The 14,426-nt window shown below is 36.3% G+C and overlaps 2 protein-coding genes across 12 annotated transcripts; one reads left to right on the top strand and one right to left on the bottom strand.

Moving 5' to 3' along the window:
- The first annotated feature begins 1,068 nt into the window (after positions 1-1,068).
- On the top strand, positions 1,069-9,554 carry LOC135141828 (beta-1,3-galactosyltransferase 5-like). 8 transcript variants are annotated; one of them, XM_064073316.1, is made up of 3 exons: positions 1,069-1,463; positions 5,636-5,715; positions 7,974-9,554. In XM_064073316.1, the coding sequence occupies exon 3, from the start codon at positions 7,976-7,978 to the stop codon at positions 9,110-9,112; it is 1,137 nt and encodes a 378-aa protein (XP_063929386.1). In that variant the 5' UTR covers positions 1,069-1,463; positions 5,636-5,715; positions 7,974-7,975; the 3' UTR covers positions 9,113-9,554. The 8 variants fall into 8 exon arrangements, with proteins under 8 accessions (XP_063929386.1, XP_063929387.1, XP_063929391.1 ...); XM_064073317.1 differs by lacking the exon at positions 1,069-1,463 and adding an exon at positions 1,541-1,623; XM_064073321.1 differs by lacking the exon at positions 1,069-1,463 and adding an exon at positions 4,088-4,110.
- On the bottom strand, positions 9,341-13,094 carry LOC135141829 (mitogen-activated protein kinase p38b-like). Of its 4 annotated transcripts, none has more exons than XM_064073327.1 (7): positions 12,992-13,094; positions 11,924-12,084; positions 11,522-11,702; positions 11,331-11,474; positions 10,688-10,922; positions 9,995-10,074; positions 9,341-9,944 (listed from the first exon to the last, which is right to left on the bottom strand). In XM_064073327.1, exons 2-7 carry the CDS (start codon positions 12,025-12,027, stop codon positions 9,630-9,632), a joined length of 1,059 nt encoding a protein of 352 aa, XP_063929397.1. In that variant the 5' UTR covers positions 12,028-12,084; positions 12,992-13,094; the 3' UTR covers positions 9,341-9,629. The 4 variants fall into 4 exon arrangements, with proteins under 4 accessions (XP_063929397.1, XP_063929396.1, XP_063929395.1 ...); XM_064073326.1 differs by lacking the exon at positions 12,992-13,094 and adding an exon at positions 12,688-12,957; XM_064073325.1 differs by lacking the exon at positions 12,992-13,094 and adding an exon at positions 12,242-12,346.
- Positions 13,095-14,426: the final 1,332 nt, after the last annotated feature.

Raw genomic sequence — 14,426 nt, 5'->3', positions numbered from 1 at the left:
TAATATATACAGAGTGTTTGTAAAAAACCAAAGTGTTATAATTTTCGAATGTCGGTATTGCAGCTTTTTTAAATAAAACACCCAGTATTTAATTGGTGCATCTTGTTCTGTTTCTATTTTACCTCCCCTAAACGTTAGCTAAGGAAGTACTGTAACGAATTATTATGTTTTCTCAACGTTTCATAACCCGTAAAGTACGAAAAAATAGGGCACCCATTTCCGTCTATCTGTCTGTCTATGCTAACCAAAATTAAAATCAACACTGGAAGGATGTCATCTCATAATTTTGTAAAATAAGGGTTTATTTCAGTTTAACAAAATAAAATATTCCTGCACTTGTGATTTATGAATCTGTGTTGAGTTTTTCTCATCGAAAAAAATTGCAAAATCAATTTTTTCAATTTTTCAAGTAAACGGGATTTGTTGGACTGTACTTCAGGGGCGAGAAAAGTGTGTGAATTTTACAAGATGTTGTTACATTCAATTAATCATTATAATTCGATAACAATCATGATTTTTTAAAACAAAAATTATTATACTGTATGCGATCCAAAAATGCAGAGACCAATAGTTTCGTATTCTACAAGCTGCGAAATTTCGACAAAATATGAAATTAATCATTTTCTATATTGTACGCAGTAATAATAAAAAAAAACCGTTTAATATTTAATTGACAATATTCTGCTTATTTATGAGGGGATAGTTGGGTTTGGCTGCACGGAACCAGGAGCACATTCCGGATTGGTTTTTACTTTGGTTTTTATGAGTGTATTACTGGTGGTGTATAGTGTTAATGTCATTATTATTACTATCACTATTAAGTTTTAGTTATGCGAAACATCAAAACAAAGTTTCACCTATTTAATAAATATAAATTTTTGAATAAAAAGACTTTTAACGCTGTAAAAACGATCGTTAATATCGAATAGTCAGAAAATTGGTCTCAGTTTCGGGGTTGGTGACTCGGGCGGTTGCGCGCTACCGTTAATACACAGTCATTGGAAATTCCTTGGAAAATTTCGCGTTAAAAATTCCCAGCCGCTCTTGTTCGCTGAAACATTTCAATATCGCTGAATCTGGGTCGGCGACTTCCTGCCCGGCTAAAAATGCAGGCCTTATCAGCGAAGCCCGATAAGGGCGCCGTCCCGTGAGTCATAATTCCCATTAGCTATAATCCAGCTTCGACTTCTTGCGGAGAGAAATGTCCTCATTACCGACAAAGAAAGTGAATTTTAATGACCTCATCACGCGCTGGGGCCAGTTTGAGGTCGGTCGCGTGTTTGCGAGGTTTTTGAGTCGCGAGGAGCGATTTTGGCTTCGGTTTTTTGGCGGTTATGTACGCCGCTGTCAGCGAACCCCAATGACGTTTGTCATCCGGTGTTGATGCTGACCATGTTGGCGATGGCATGGTGGATCGCTCAGTATAACCTGTAGACGTAGTGCTGTAAAACAGAAAACTGCAGGTATGTGTTATCTCGAATTGTTATCTTATCATAAAAGTGATACGGCGTCGGGTTGCACGGAAACTGGCGCGCTCAATTTTGATTACTCGCCAGCGACGAGAAATGGCAGTTTTTACAAATTGTTGTCAAGGCTGCAAATTGTGTAACGTGTCCTGCAAAGGTATTATTTACCCGATTCTATTAATAATGGACAATTACACTCTATTTTTGTGCTTCACGGGTTTTCGTTTTCCCTTTTTGATGCAACGCATTCGGACTTCACATGTCTGTGTTCTTTCAGGAATTTCTCATTACGGTTTAACAAAAACACTGCCAGAAGTTTAACCTCTGGGGATTCATAAATTTCGGTTGTTAGTCACTGCCAAAGTTGCTTTAGGGAACACTGAAAAAAAAACACGACCTTTCTTCATAATTGATTTTTGTTGTTTTCTCACAATTAATGCGATTAATAAAAGTGACACTCATCCTGGATTAAACGACGCATTTTTCATTAAACTAATGGTAAATTAAAGCATAAACATTCACGGTTGCGTTTTGTTTACCTTTAATATAGTTGTGTGTTCAACATGTTCAGTGTCGAAATAGCTTAAAGGTGATAAGTACAGTGTGGAGTATTAAAATTGAGACGCTGTTTCATAATCATAACGCCAACTTGATCCGCTGTAACAGAGGTCGCGGTCAGGCAAGTGGTCAGATTATAAATTATTTTTACATACACTAATATCTTATTGTTTATTTTTAACTGCACAACCAAAAACCAACGTACTAACGACTCCTTTGACACAAATTCTAAATAATTATGACAATAATAAACTAGCAGGGGCGGCTCATGACTTGAAAAATTGATGAGGCACAGCACAAAACGCTCTAAAATATAAATAAATCAAGTTTACTTAAATATTTTCTATTTAGTCAAATAAACAAATTTGTAAACTCATTTAACTGTCCACAAAGAACCAACGTGAAGGTGTAAGGAGGTCTTGCAAGGAAAGGATGAGAATGACAGGACAAAAGGAAAGGGAAGCGTGGTCAGAAAAAACTAATATAACTTCTAACAAAAAACAAAATTAAAATAAACTTTAAAGGAAACATATCGAAAAAGATCAAATACAACATAAAATAAAGCTAATTTGATTTATAACAAAAAACAAAATGAAAAAAATATAAAATATAAATACGGATTTATTTTAAATTTTTTTTTATGGATCAATTAACGATTTACTCAAATCAGGAACCGGCGGTTTTAATTCCTTAACTACATACAATTTATCATCATACGTGAAAGTAGAAAAAACAGAACTGCCATTGTCATTTAACGTTAGTAGAGAAAAATTCCGATTTACTCGTAATCTTAAATAACGATTACCGAAATCAAATTATGACAAGCACAAAGCACTAACGCGACCCACGCAAACGTAGGCACTTTTAAGACAAAATTCTGTTACCGAAATTTTGAATCAATTTATACACACACAGATTTGTGGCAAAACAATCAACGGCCTAATTTTGAATACTCCTGCGAATGCAGACTGCATTGCAATCGCACGTTCCCCGCGCGCAAATAATATAGTTGTCCATCTCTTTTGCAAGCACGGAAATGAGGCTAGCCTCAATTTTGTCTTTTTTCAACTCATACCGCTTATAAGTGTATTGCAGGTTGCTTGCCTATTAACGACATGATTTCTATATATGCTGTAGAGGCAAGCTTCGAGTCGGCCTCATTCGCGTCACAAAATACATGTTGTGCCGAGTGTTTAAGCGCGCTGTTTAATTAAGGGAGCAACGAGTACCTACCGAGATAAAAATAAGAATATAATTTTCTATATTTATTTTTAAAATTTTAGAAAAAAGACACAAATTATTGGCCGAAATGTGTCCGTATAAAATAATAAAAATCCTAATAAGGCGTAAAATTCATTGGTGAGGCACTGCCTCACCTGCCTCATAGGACAAGCCGCCCCTGTAAACTAGATATATGTACCCAAATTTATCTGTCCTTGCTTGCAAATGTGAACTTCATGACTCAAACATTCTATGTCTTTAATAAATTCTGTTAACACACGAATGTGCAGTCATTTATTTGAAAGAACTATTTTTACCACAGGCAGTGTGGGTTTTGCTGTATCGACGTCCAAAAACCGCGTTTAATGACAAATTGAATAGAACGTAAAACTCATTTCAAGTTTATTCCGTTGTTTAACAGAACTTCCCGTACCTTTGAAGCACTATCGATTAAATAAGTCCAGTTAAAATGACGTGATGACGTTATCAATGTTTTGCTAGATATATTGTACTATTAATAACACCTATATTCCCAGAAATTCAGGAAAATGAGATAAACTATTTGCGGTCTAATCGATAAAGTAAATGGCTTCGTTTATTAATTTTTCAAACATTCGGTATAAGTAATTTAAAAAAATATAACTATGTGACTGCAAAATTTTTAAATGACGTCATCAAGTTTTTGGAAGGAACGGACCAATAAATCTGATTAGCCAAAAAACCCGGTTGTGTTATTTTCCCAGTGGTGGGAGCATAAAACGTCTCCTTTAATATTGTATAATAAACATCCACCAGTTGTGCCAACTGATATTCCGAAGTCGGTTTGTCGTATATACAAGTAATCATGTGTGACTCAGTTCATCCGGTAATGACGTCGACTTAGTTTGACAAATTTCGATTTTGGGGTGCGTCTAAAAATGAATTCTAGTGTGTTGTGAAAACTGGAAAAGAAATAACAACAAACCGGCTTAACTGTATTAAACCTGGCGTAACAACATTTGTTTAATTTATATATAGATAACTAATACACAGAAATGCAATTGTACGAACAATAGTATAAACGTATCGCTCGTAAATATATTACGATAATATAATAGTACTAAATTGCTAAATTATATGCATAGAGCGCAAAATTACTTCATCGTTTGTCGGTAGTTGAGGAAAGAAAGTGACACGCACTTACTTTCCGGTTAACTTTACGACATTCATGAAGTTTAGCCATCTATAAAATAAACTTCGAAAAAAATTAGAGTTCATCGCTTCGTATGAAACTAGATGTGGAAAGTTCTGTGCCGTCTTGGCCATATAAGTTTGTTTATATTGACAAAGTGATAATCTCCACCATGTTACAGTTCCAATATTTAATTCGGTAGTGGCGGCCTAGAGTGCAAGTCCAAAATTAATAAAGCGATTCATTACAGGTAGTGATTTAAATCGTTAATTTATTCAGGTGTCATGAAGGTTACTGGATTATCGATGCATTAACACACTTCAGCAAAATATCGACAGTGGGTTTGTGTACATGTTGGTAAGAAAACAAAAACGAAAATGTGTTGAAACACAGCGTAAGTAAACGATATGAAAATAGTGAAGTCAAAATCGCAAAAGCACTATTTTCGTTGATGGAGTATACGATGTTCTCGGAAACAAGAGCATCAAATTTCGAGCAAGACTAGACCAATTAGGACCAAATTGGTACCTCGGCGCGTATTTCTCGGAATGGGAAATAATGATGGGTCGAAAGCGGTGGACGTGCCCAGACTCTTCCACAGTTGGTTTCTTCGAAGTCGTGACGTAAAAAGAAAGCACAGCGAATAATAAGTAATCGGATATTTTTGCGAGTTGATCATTTTTGGCTAAAATTAGTCAGATAATAATTATCAACGATTGAAGGCTAATTAACTCGGTCCGACTGATTTCGGGTATAAAGCGTTCACAGCATTCAAGGATTCGTTTCTTTGCGGCTGTCGGCGTTAGTTATTGTAGAAAATAATTACGTATTGGTTTAGTATGTGGGTACCTTGAAAATTCGCGAATAAATAGGGTCCGAAGGTCGCCGTGTCATCAATTACTCAAGTTTATAATAAAGTCGGTGCGAGGATCTTTGTTTGATTTTGCGGGCTTGCGTTAAATGTAAATTTACAAAATTGTTCGTAGAAGTGGCCAGATAAGGCAAATTATTTAAATTGGAATTAAATGACCTCAATTCAGGTTGGCGTTTACGTAAGGAACATGCACTTAATTAATTGTTCGCTTAATAATGCAATAAGTCTATTGAAAACACTGTTTTATATCTTTCCGCAGATACGTTTTTAATATTAATGTCATGATTCCTTTGTATAGTTATTGCCAGTTCCTTGAAGATTTTATTTTTCGTGTTCTCTTTTCAGATTTGACGACGTCATGTCGCCTGATGCATTACTACGTCTACTCACCTACAGGATAATCATTATTTTTTACAAGTAAACTGGTAAGTCTTTTACAACTTCTTATCTAGATTTAACATTGTCAAGACGTGAACGCATAATAAACAACGTTAAAGATTTAGACGGACTATTGTGCGAACTAATTGCTACAAGTCAAATAGTCAGTGTGAATAGTCGGCCGAGAAATGAAAACCATGCCGAAATATCCGCGTAAGTAAAAATTAAAAATATATTTCGCGTTTCCTTAAATATCTGAAAAGTGCATTGTTAAAATTCACAAAAGTGATAAAACTAGTAGTTGAAATTTATGCGAACGCTGTAACTTTATTTTATTGTTATTACCTCGTAAATAACGATAAGTTGTCCGAAATTACCAATAAAGTGTCGTTAACAACTCCAAATAAAAAAAATACGTTCGCCAGCTTGAGGAAAATATTCGGGACGTAATTATCTAACCGGAAAATCACAGGTACTGGGAAGAGATAATTTTAATTATTATATAGTGTTTGCAGTGGTTTCCCCATTTCAAATCTTGTAATTCAAATAGTAGCCAATTATGAGTCATTTTTAGGTGTTTTCCGACAAGATATGTTCCTAATTTCGTGTACCGTAAGGACAATTAAAAATGAAGTCGCGTGTGGCCACGGAACAAATAAATATCCCTTTTAATAATGCTGTTTTAATTTAATATATGCCACAAATGTCAAAACACGGTGTTTATTTCGCTTAAAAAAATACAAATAATTGTAAAGATGGGGAAAGCAATTGTTTCCGTTCTCGAAATTAAGCGCAGGATCATTTGAACAAATATGCAATTTCGTGGCGCAGTTAGTAGAATACGAACACACACACTTGATATTTTATTAAACTGAAATAAAGAATGCTGAATCTAGAAAACTGGAAATAATTTTTCGTGATGTAGTCTCTTCCGTACTATTAATTTAGTCGTTCAGCTGAGATTAACTCTTGTAGATAAACGTGGTCGCTTCCCTCTAATTACCACTTGAATGCTATTTATAGCATTGTGCAACTTTATTATGATTTAGAATATTAAAAAATAATGGCCGTTAATTAAGCTGTTATCACGTTGGCATTGTTTCCTTAAAACATAAAGTAGGTAGTTCGTTTGTGCATTTACTGCGGTGCAATTAGCTAATAATTCGCAATCGATACAATGTTCATGACACCGTTTTTGTTATTTCTACCGACTATTGGTCTGTTTCTGCAGTGCCCGGTGTATTCCGCGGCTCGATGACAAAAAATATAAACGTGATGAACGCAACGCTTGTCGTCTTAATTCGGGTGCCTAGGTCGCTCGTCGCCACCAGACGTAAGTTGGCGTAATGCAACGTAAGAATTATCGTGGGCTAAGCAGAAGCCAAATGTCACTTCATATCAATAGCCAGATAACGCTGTTTAGATTGTTTTATTTTGGTCACGCGTTATTAAGTTAACACATTTTACTGCATATTGATATTCTACTTGTCGCTTGTCGCTAGGTGTACAGGTTCTAAATGTGAACTCCGGCCAAGTCGTGACAAATCAATTCTTTTTTTGTATTTTGAGTCAGAAAAGACAAAACAGGATGGTGGTGAAAGTTTTTGTTAAATTACTTAAAACGTGTAAGGCAAATTTTGACATTTATGTGAGTAGTTTTCATAAAAAGTTTTTTTTGTTTGTGACGTGTTGCAGCCGAATTTGGTATAAAATGTCTCCAATTCATGTGTTTTTAAAATAGCAAACCAAACACGTTCGAATTTAATTTGATCAAGTCGTTAGTTAATTACATTATATATACGAATTTCAGTCAAGTTTTATCCCCGGAGATAAAAGCATTCTTTAATTCAATTCCATCACGTCGTTCGTAAGATAAAGTGACACTGACTATAAGAACATTGATTGATAACCTCTAAAACATGAAAAATTCATCCCACCCAACGATTTGATGACGTAACATCAAAAGTTTGCGTGGTAAATGGTGTTTAATTTTGAGAAAATTGTGAAAACTGTTGTATAATTACACACTATATCTAACTAATTGTGTTTATCGTTAAATAAACCATAAACCGTTCTATGCAAATCACGTTAAGGTAAAAACCCAGGAATTTTGGACTATCGACTGTAAATAAGGAAGTATGGTCAAGGAGACTCAACCAACTATAAACTCAATGAATGAACAAACAAAGTACCTTAAAACAATCGGACCAGTCAAAGCGATGTAACCTACTGTACACTAGTAGGATATAAATTGCGCCTACGTCATCAATTCTTTGAAACGAATGACGTGTTTGTTTTGTTTCAGGCATGGGGGTGCCATGGCTTGCCCAGGTGCGGTTGCTGCACATGGCCATCCTAGTGTTAGCCACGGCGACATGTCTGCTCTACGTGGCATACATAACCTCCCCACAACTGACAACCACAGCTTCCCCTTTACGTACTTTAGCGTCAGAAATTCGAGCATTCCAAGGTAACACGACCCAAGCCGAAGCGGCGAGGAATATAACAGCGGCGCCCCCGAATAGCGGCTCTTCGGAAGCGCCGCAGCCCCAGGTGGCCGCGTCGATCGCCGTGCGCAATGCCACGGCGAGCAACAGCAGCCAGCCGGACATGACCCGGGGCATCGCGGCGGAGATCATCTACGAGGCGGGGCACGTGGACGTGAGCTCGCAGATGTGTCCCGATTTGGGGAGGGACATCAAGCTGCTGATCGCGATCACGTCGGCGCCGAGCCACGAGGGCGCGAGGATGGCGATCCGCGAGACCTGGGGGCACTTCGCGAGCCGGAAGGACATCGGCATAGCCTTCATGCTGGGCTCGATCTCGAACGAAACCGTCAACTCGAATATTGAAAAGGAACAATACTTATACGGTGATATTATACGTGGGAAATTTAGAGATACGTACGACAATCTTACTCTTAAAACGATTTCGATGTTAGAATGGGTAGATAATTACTGTCCGAAAGCAGCTTTTGTACTTAAAACCGACGATGATATGTTTATTAACGTGTCGAGGCTGTTGGCTTTCATAGCGAAGCACAGTCCAGAGCAGAGGGCGATCTACGGACGACTGGCGAAGAAGTGGAAGCCGATCAGGAATAAGAAGTCCAAGTACTATATTTCTCCAAATCAATATAAGCCGGCGGTGTTCCCGGATTTTACGACCGGGCCGGCGTATCTGCTTCCCGCGAGACTATCGAAAGAACTGTATGTAGCAGCACTTAATCACACTTATTTTAAATTAGAAGATGTTTTCGTTACCGGAATTGTAGCCAACAGTTTAAAAATCAAACGTATCCATGCACCAGAATTTTTAAACAAGAGAGTCTCTCTAACCCCCTGCAGCGTACAACGAGGAATCAGTATCCACATGGTCAGGGGAGTTGAACAATACGATCTTTGGAAAAAACTACATGATGTTGCTGCTAAGTGCAAAAAATAGTTCGTGCTAGCTCGAATTCTGTGTGATCAAGACAATTTTTTTCAATTGTGTATATTTTCATATGAACAGTATTTTTTAATTAAATTATTGTTATTTTAGATATTCCATGGGTCTAGCGAAACAGAAACGATAAACGTGCTTTAGCGCAACTGCGTCTTTTTACTCATGTCTGTACAAGTCGCGTTCTGTTTCACTACACCTAACCTCAAACATAGACAACTCTTAAAATGAACATCACTATTTAATTTTTTTATTAATTTTGTTATAACTAAATTACAAATAAAAAATTAATATTGGAACAGAAAGCTGCAAATTAATGCGAAAACGTATTAAACTTTGTTTATATATACATAAACATATAAGTTGCATAAATTTAGAATTCATTTTTATATTCCCTGTATAAAGAAATAATAAAAGTATTGTAAATAAAGTTACCAATTCAGTTTTTTTTACTTAAACTGTTCATACACATCATAAGCGAAGCGTCTTTTAACATGTGTATGTACTACGAAGCGTTCTACGATTCTTCGTTTTGTGGAGGTATATAAACGAACGAATTTATTTCTCCTAGAACTAATTCTTTCCATTTTTCCACTGGAAGATTCATGTCTTCAATACTCTGGTCATAAGGTGCTGAAATAGGCTCATCGTGCGGATCGGCATACGCTGTTAAGTAGGGATGCTCTAACGCCCGTTCCGCCGTAATCCTCTTATCACTATCCAACTCCAGCATCAACCTCAGAAGATCCACGGCCTGCGGATTCGCCCCTAGGAAATACTGATTTAAGTCCTTCTTAGGCAAGGGTGGTAACGACTGTATGTAACTCTTCGCCTGCAACCACGTCATAAATACACGTCTCTTACAACACCACAAATATTTACACTGTCTGACGTAATTTTCTGCATAAACTCATCGCTCGGCGTCCCCAGAATTTCCATGATTAAATTAAGCTGGTGAATGTCTGCAGATGTTAAGAAAAACGACTATTTTCTGCTTTATAAGCAAACAACCGCGTACTGTTTATTCGCAACCAACACGAGCTCTCAAGGCCACTGAAACGTCCAGAACCAACTTTTTTTGTACAACATACTATTAATTTTACACTATCGGTAACCGTTTGTTCTTTTATACAACATGCGCCATTTCTGTAACAACAAAAATAAACTAAAAGTCAGTTGATGTGTATATCTTTCGCCAGTGTAATTGCGGCTTTTTGAGAAACGAATCAGGTGCTTTAACTGATTTGACGTTTCCGTCCAAAATGGCCACAAAATTAGTAGGCTGTGATAGGCATTAACTTTGACAGCTTTAAGTCCTCTTGCAAGTTTCGAAATTTAAGGTTAGAAACATGTGCACAGCCTACTTGAGGATTAAATTTACAGATTCATTTGCTCCACAATGTAAAAATGTATTAGGTTGTCGTACAAAACGTTAGTCCTGTCAACTGTACTACACAGTGACGTTTATGACAGTAGTGACATAACAAGCTTAAGTGCTAAGTTAAGCCTGCGCAACTCAGTCATTGTATTTTGACACGAGTGTCATTTCACACACGTGCATTTTAAAAAGGATACGATCTGTGCCTGGGAAAAGAGTACGTCCTGTTAGTAATTCGGCCATTATACATCCTACTGACCAAATATCAACTGTCTGGTTGTAGTGCATCCAGTTTAACATAATTTCTGGCGCTCGGTACCATCTGGTTGCCACATATCCCGTCATTTCAGTCTCCGTAGGTCGGGCTAAACCAAAATCAAGAATTTTGAGCTCACAATCTTCGTTAACGGCTATATTAGAAGGCTTTAAATCCTGAAAGCACGTGCGAGATTACAGTAACTTGCGTGTGAACTTAAGTAACATGTTGACTTAATTAAGCTGATACTATATGTGTAAAACGATGGCGATCTAGTCCAACAAAGTATAGGAGCATGTTATAAAAGGGTTTGCACTGTTATCAGCGAAATTTATAACGATTTATGGCACCAATCTGAAGCATCTTATCTAACATATACTAAACTTAATTGTAGTGTGACGTGGTGAAGTTTCATGTCAATAAATCAAGTTTGGGGCATGTTGCAAACGTATTCTAAATCTAGTCAAGTGGGCTAATTGCTGTTTGTCCCCATGATATACAGCCACATATAAGAGTGACTGTATGTTTGTGTTTTGATAAATGTCTACATTCTTTTACAGTTGCGACTAACAACTAATACTTACTCTGTGTATAATTCCCGCAGAGTGGATATATTTTAGGCCACGTAATATCTGATACACTAAGAACTGTACGTGATCATCGGTTAGTTTTTGAGTACGTATAATGTTATTTAAATCGGCCCCCATAAGATGGGTGACTAGATAGATCTACAATTTATATTTTAAATTTCGGACGGTTCGTGAACCAAATCTACCTGGCTATTGTCGTGTTGAGGATAAAAAACATCCAACAATCCGATTACGTTTTCATGTCTCATGTGTTTTAAGAGTTTGAGTTCTCGGTACGTCCTTTTAGCGTGAACGGCTGATTGAAAAGGTCGGGCTAATTTTTTTATGGCAACTTTTTTCTTGTTTGAGAAAGTATCCACGGCTGAGCTGTGGAAAAATAAAAATGAAAATAGGTTAAGGCTTCGTTTTAAAAACCTAACCTATAAACACACAAGGAGTAGAGTGGAAGGTTTAAGGAAAAAGACAGCTATGTTGGGTAAAGTTTATTGCAGGAAAAGTACAAAATGGATCTTTCTATTGGAAGGAATGGTCATAAAATTAATGGTATATAACGATTAAGCAATAATGTAGGTGTTAAAATTACATACCAAACTTGTCCGTATGCTCCCGAACCTACGGCTGAAAGCATTTGATACCTTTCGGGAACTTCCCAAACCGTTTTATTCACTTCGACTTTGTGGAAACCCGACATTTTCGTCGATTTTGTGAAAATTGCTCAGGTTTTCGACGATTCACAGCACCTTTTCACCTATAGAAAAAGATGTGAGATAGAGATTGGCAATCACAAAAACACATGCAAGAAAGAGAGGTCGTATGACAGAGACAGTCACATGTTTACGTTCATTTTAATTACATCAAAACAACAAAGCTAAGTTTAAGTGCTACCGATTTAACACAAACTTTACCCCGCAACTATTTTTTTAAGAATATTTTTAGATTTTGGACGATCGGTTGTGCTTTTATGCGCAATTCGGGTGTGACTGTCACTTATTACATTCACATTTGCACTAAAAAATGATATACTGATAATCGCATCTGATAAAATTATTACTACAAACAACATTGTTGTTTCAGTTTAGTGTCTCGGAAGGTAAAATTAACGCCACAATCTTGCTATAAACTCAAAAGTTGTGTGTTAAAAATAACTCGAAAATATTTACAACAAGTAAGGCCCCCAATACACGTCCTGCTTGATGCAATCAAGCGTCCAAGCCAGACATGCTTTACATTATTGACACTAAAATCTAAAACTGCACTTATAATAACTAATAACGTGTAAAAGTAGCGCGCATACTTTTTTTTATTACACTGGCATGTAGATCAAAACGTTGGACTTTGAAGTTCTTCTCACCTGATCAATAACAAAGACGATACTCATCGCGCACTTTACCCAATTAACGGAAAATCATTATCAAATCGATAATGAAATTACAAAATTACACTATATTTTTGACACGCACTTATCACCTCTTGCACTACAACTTGTCATTAAACTTGGTCACCGAACAACTTACGGTTGTCATTACATAATTAAATTCAAATCACTTCACTTCGTACACCGATAAGCAAACACTAATTGTGTGATAACCTCTTTAAATTTTTAAGCTTGACGACATGGTATTTAAACGAGACTAAAAAAAGTTATGAGAAATTACCTGCAACGTTTGAATCACAGCTTTATTTAATACTGCTACGGCTGGTGGAATTTTTGGCATGAGTCCTCTTCACTGATGGCCAATCATCCACAAATTTAACAACTTTTCTTACACAAATCTAATTGCAACAGTTCATTACAGCCACAACTGCTTCCTCGATTAGCTTCCATTTCTCGAGCTGTCCGATACCAGAATTTTCCTGGCTCGTCCGATTTCAGCGTGTCCTTGGCGTTCCTTTGGGTTAGTCATCGCATATTTTTCCCGTAAAAATTTAAACCGTTTCCTTTCTTATTTTAAAACTGATTTCTTCCGAACTTAGGAATTTGGAAAGTATATACTGTAGGTGATGGATATCTATTTCATGTTATCTCAATGTTTCGCCATTTGTGGATGTAAATACGAAAATGCCCGTTTCCGTTTGTATGTCCGATCTGTCCATCGCATGTGGTTTTTCGTCTGTTCGCTAGAGTAAACTCATTTAACCTACACTATGTAAAACTCTTATAAGTCAAACTGGCTTTACTTTATTAGACGAAGATAATAAGGCGTTTAAAAGATTTGTCAACTAATGTCATCCAAAAAACTGATAACATCATCTCATGGACAAAAATATGAAATATTTTGAAATTTTTATAAATGTTTTCAATATGACGATTTAAATTACTTTTAAACACTTTGTATTAACACTCTATTTGAAATATTTTAGGTAAGTAATTTTTAAAATTTAATGAAGGTTTCCCCCTTTGAAGGTTAAAAAAAAAGTCAAGTCAGATCAGGTCAGGTCAGGTCATAAATAAACATAATTTTCAAAAATTGGTCGAATGTTATTTCGACAGAACTTCCCTTACCCTTGAAGTATACTCCAAACACCGCTCCTTCCAAAAATAAAAAAAATTAATTTTGGGATTTTTGTTTTGCGATAACCCATACCGGGTGTCTGGAAAATGGCGGATTAACTCTTCAGTACGTTATGTACGGGGGTTTCGAGAGTCCCAAAGAGATAATAAAAAAATTCTTTATGATGTAGATTACGAAAAAAACGTAATTTTATAAAGTAAAATTGGCAACACTGCATGCTTTCTGATTTCTTAGTAACGATGGGGACTGAAATCCACCTTTTTTATAAGTAAAGCAAAAGAAAACATTTAATAAGACATTTATAAACCATAAACAAAAACAAAGCCAACAAAAGAAAAATACATTAAAGCATAACCAACCAAACACTAGAGAAGATGTTCAAAATTCCTGCCTTGCGCATATAAATAAGCTCGTAATGTTTCCAAATTTGGATAATTTTTTGTAATATTTACTTCCTAAGATAAAACTGATTTTGGCAAATGGCATTTCCTCTAAAACAAGACAGGGTGGGTGGGCGGGGCTAATACCTGCTAAGATAAAACGGATTTTGCTAAATGACATTCTCTAAGAAAATAGA

This window comes from Zophobas morio, unplaced genomic scaffold (assembly GCF_036711695.1).
Source record: "Zophobas morio isolate AGI-343-1 ecotype UQ-CSIRO unplaced genomic scaffold, CSIRO_AGI_Zmor_V1 ptg000044l, whole genome shotgun sequence".
Lineage (NCBI taxonomy): Eukaryota > Metazoa > Arthropoda > Insecta > Coleoptera > Tenebrionidae > Zophobas > Zophobas morio.
This window is presented reverse-complemented; position numbering and strand designations above follow the sequence as displayed.

Bases quoted from the DNA above. Each gene is read 5' to 3' on its own strand.
- LOC135141828 (XM_064073315.1), top strand. From the start codon at position 5,857: ATGAAAACCATGCCGAAATATCCGC. The intron at 5,882-7,973 runs GTAAGTAAAAAT...GTTTTGTTTCAG, and splicing joins AACCATGCCGAAATATCCGC to GCATGGGGGTGCCATGGCTT.
- LOC135141829 (XM_064073327.1), bottom strand. From the start codon at position 12,027: ATGTCGGGTTTCCACAAAGTCGAAGTGAATAAAACGGTTTGGGAAGTT. The intron at 11,703-11,923 runs GTATGTAATTTT...ATTTTTCCACAG, and splicing joins GGAGCATACGGACAAGTTTG to CTCAGCCGTGGATACTTTCT. The intron at 11,475-11,521 runs GTAGATTTGGTT...TATAAATTGTAG, and splicing joins CTCAACACGACAATAGCCAG to ATCTATCTAGTCACCCATCT.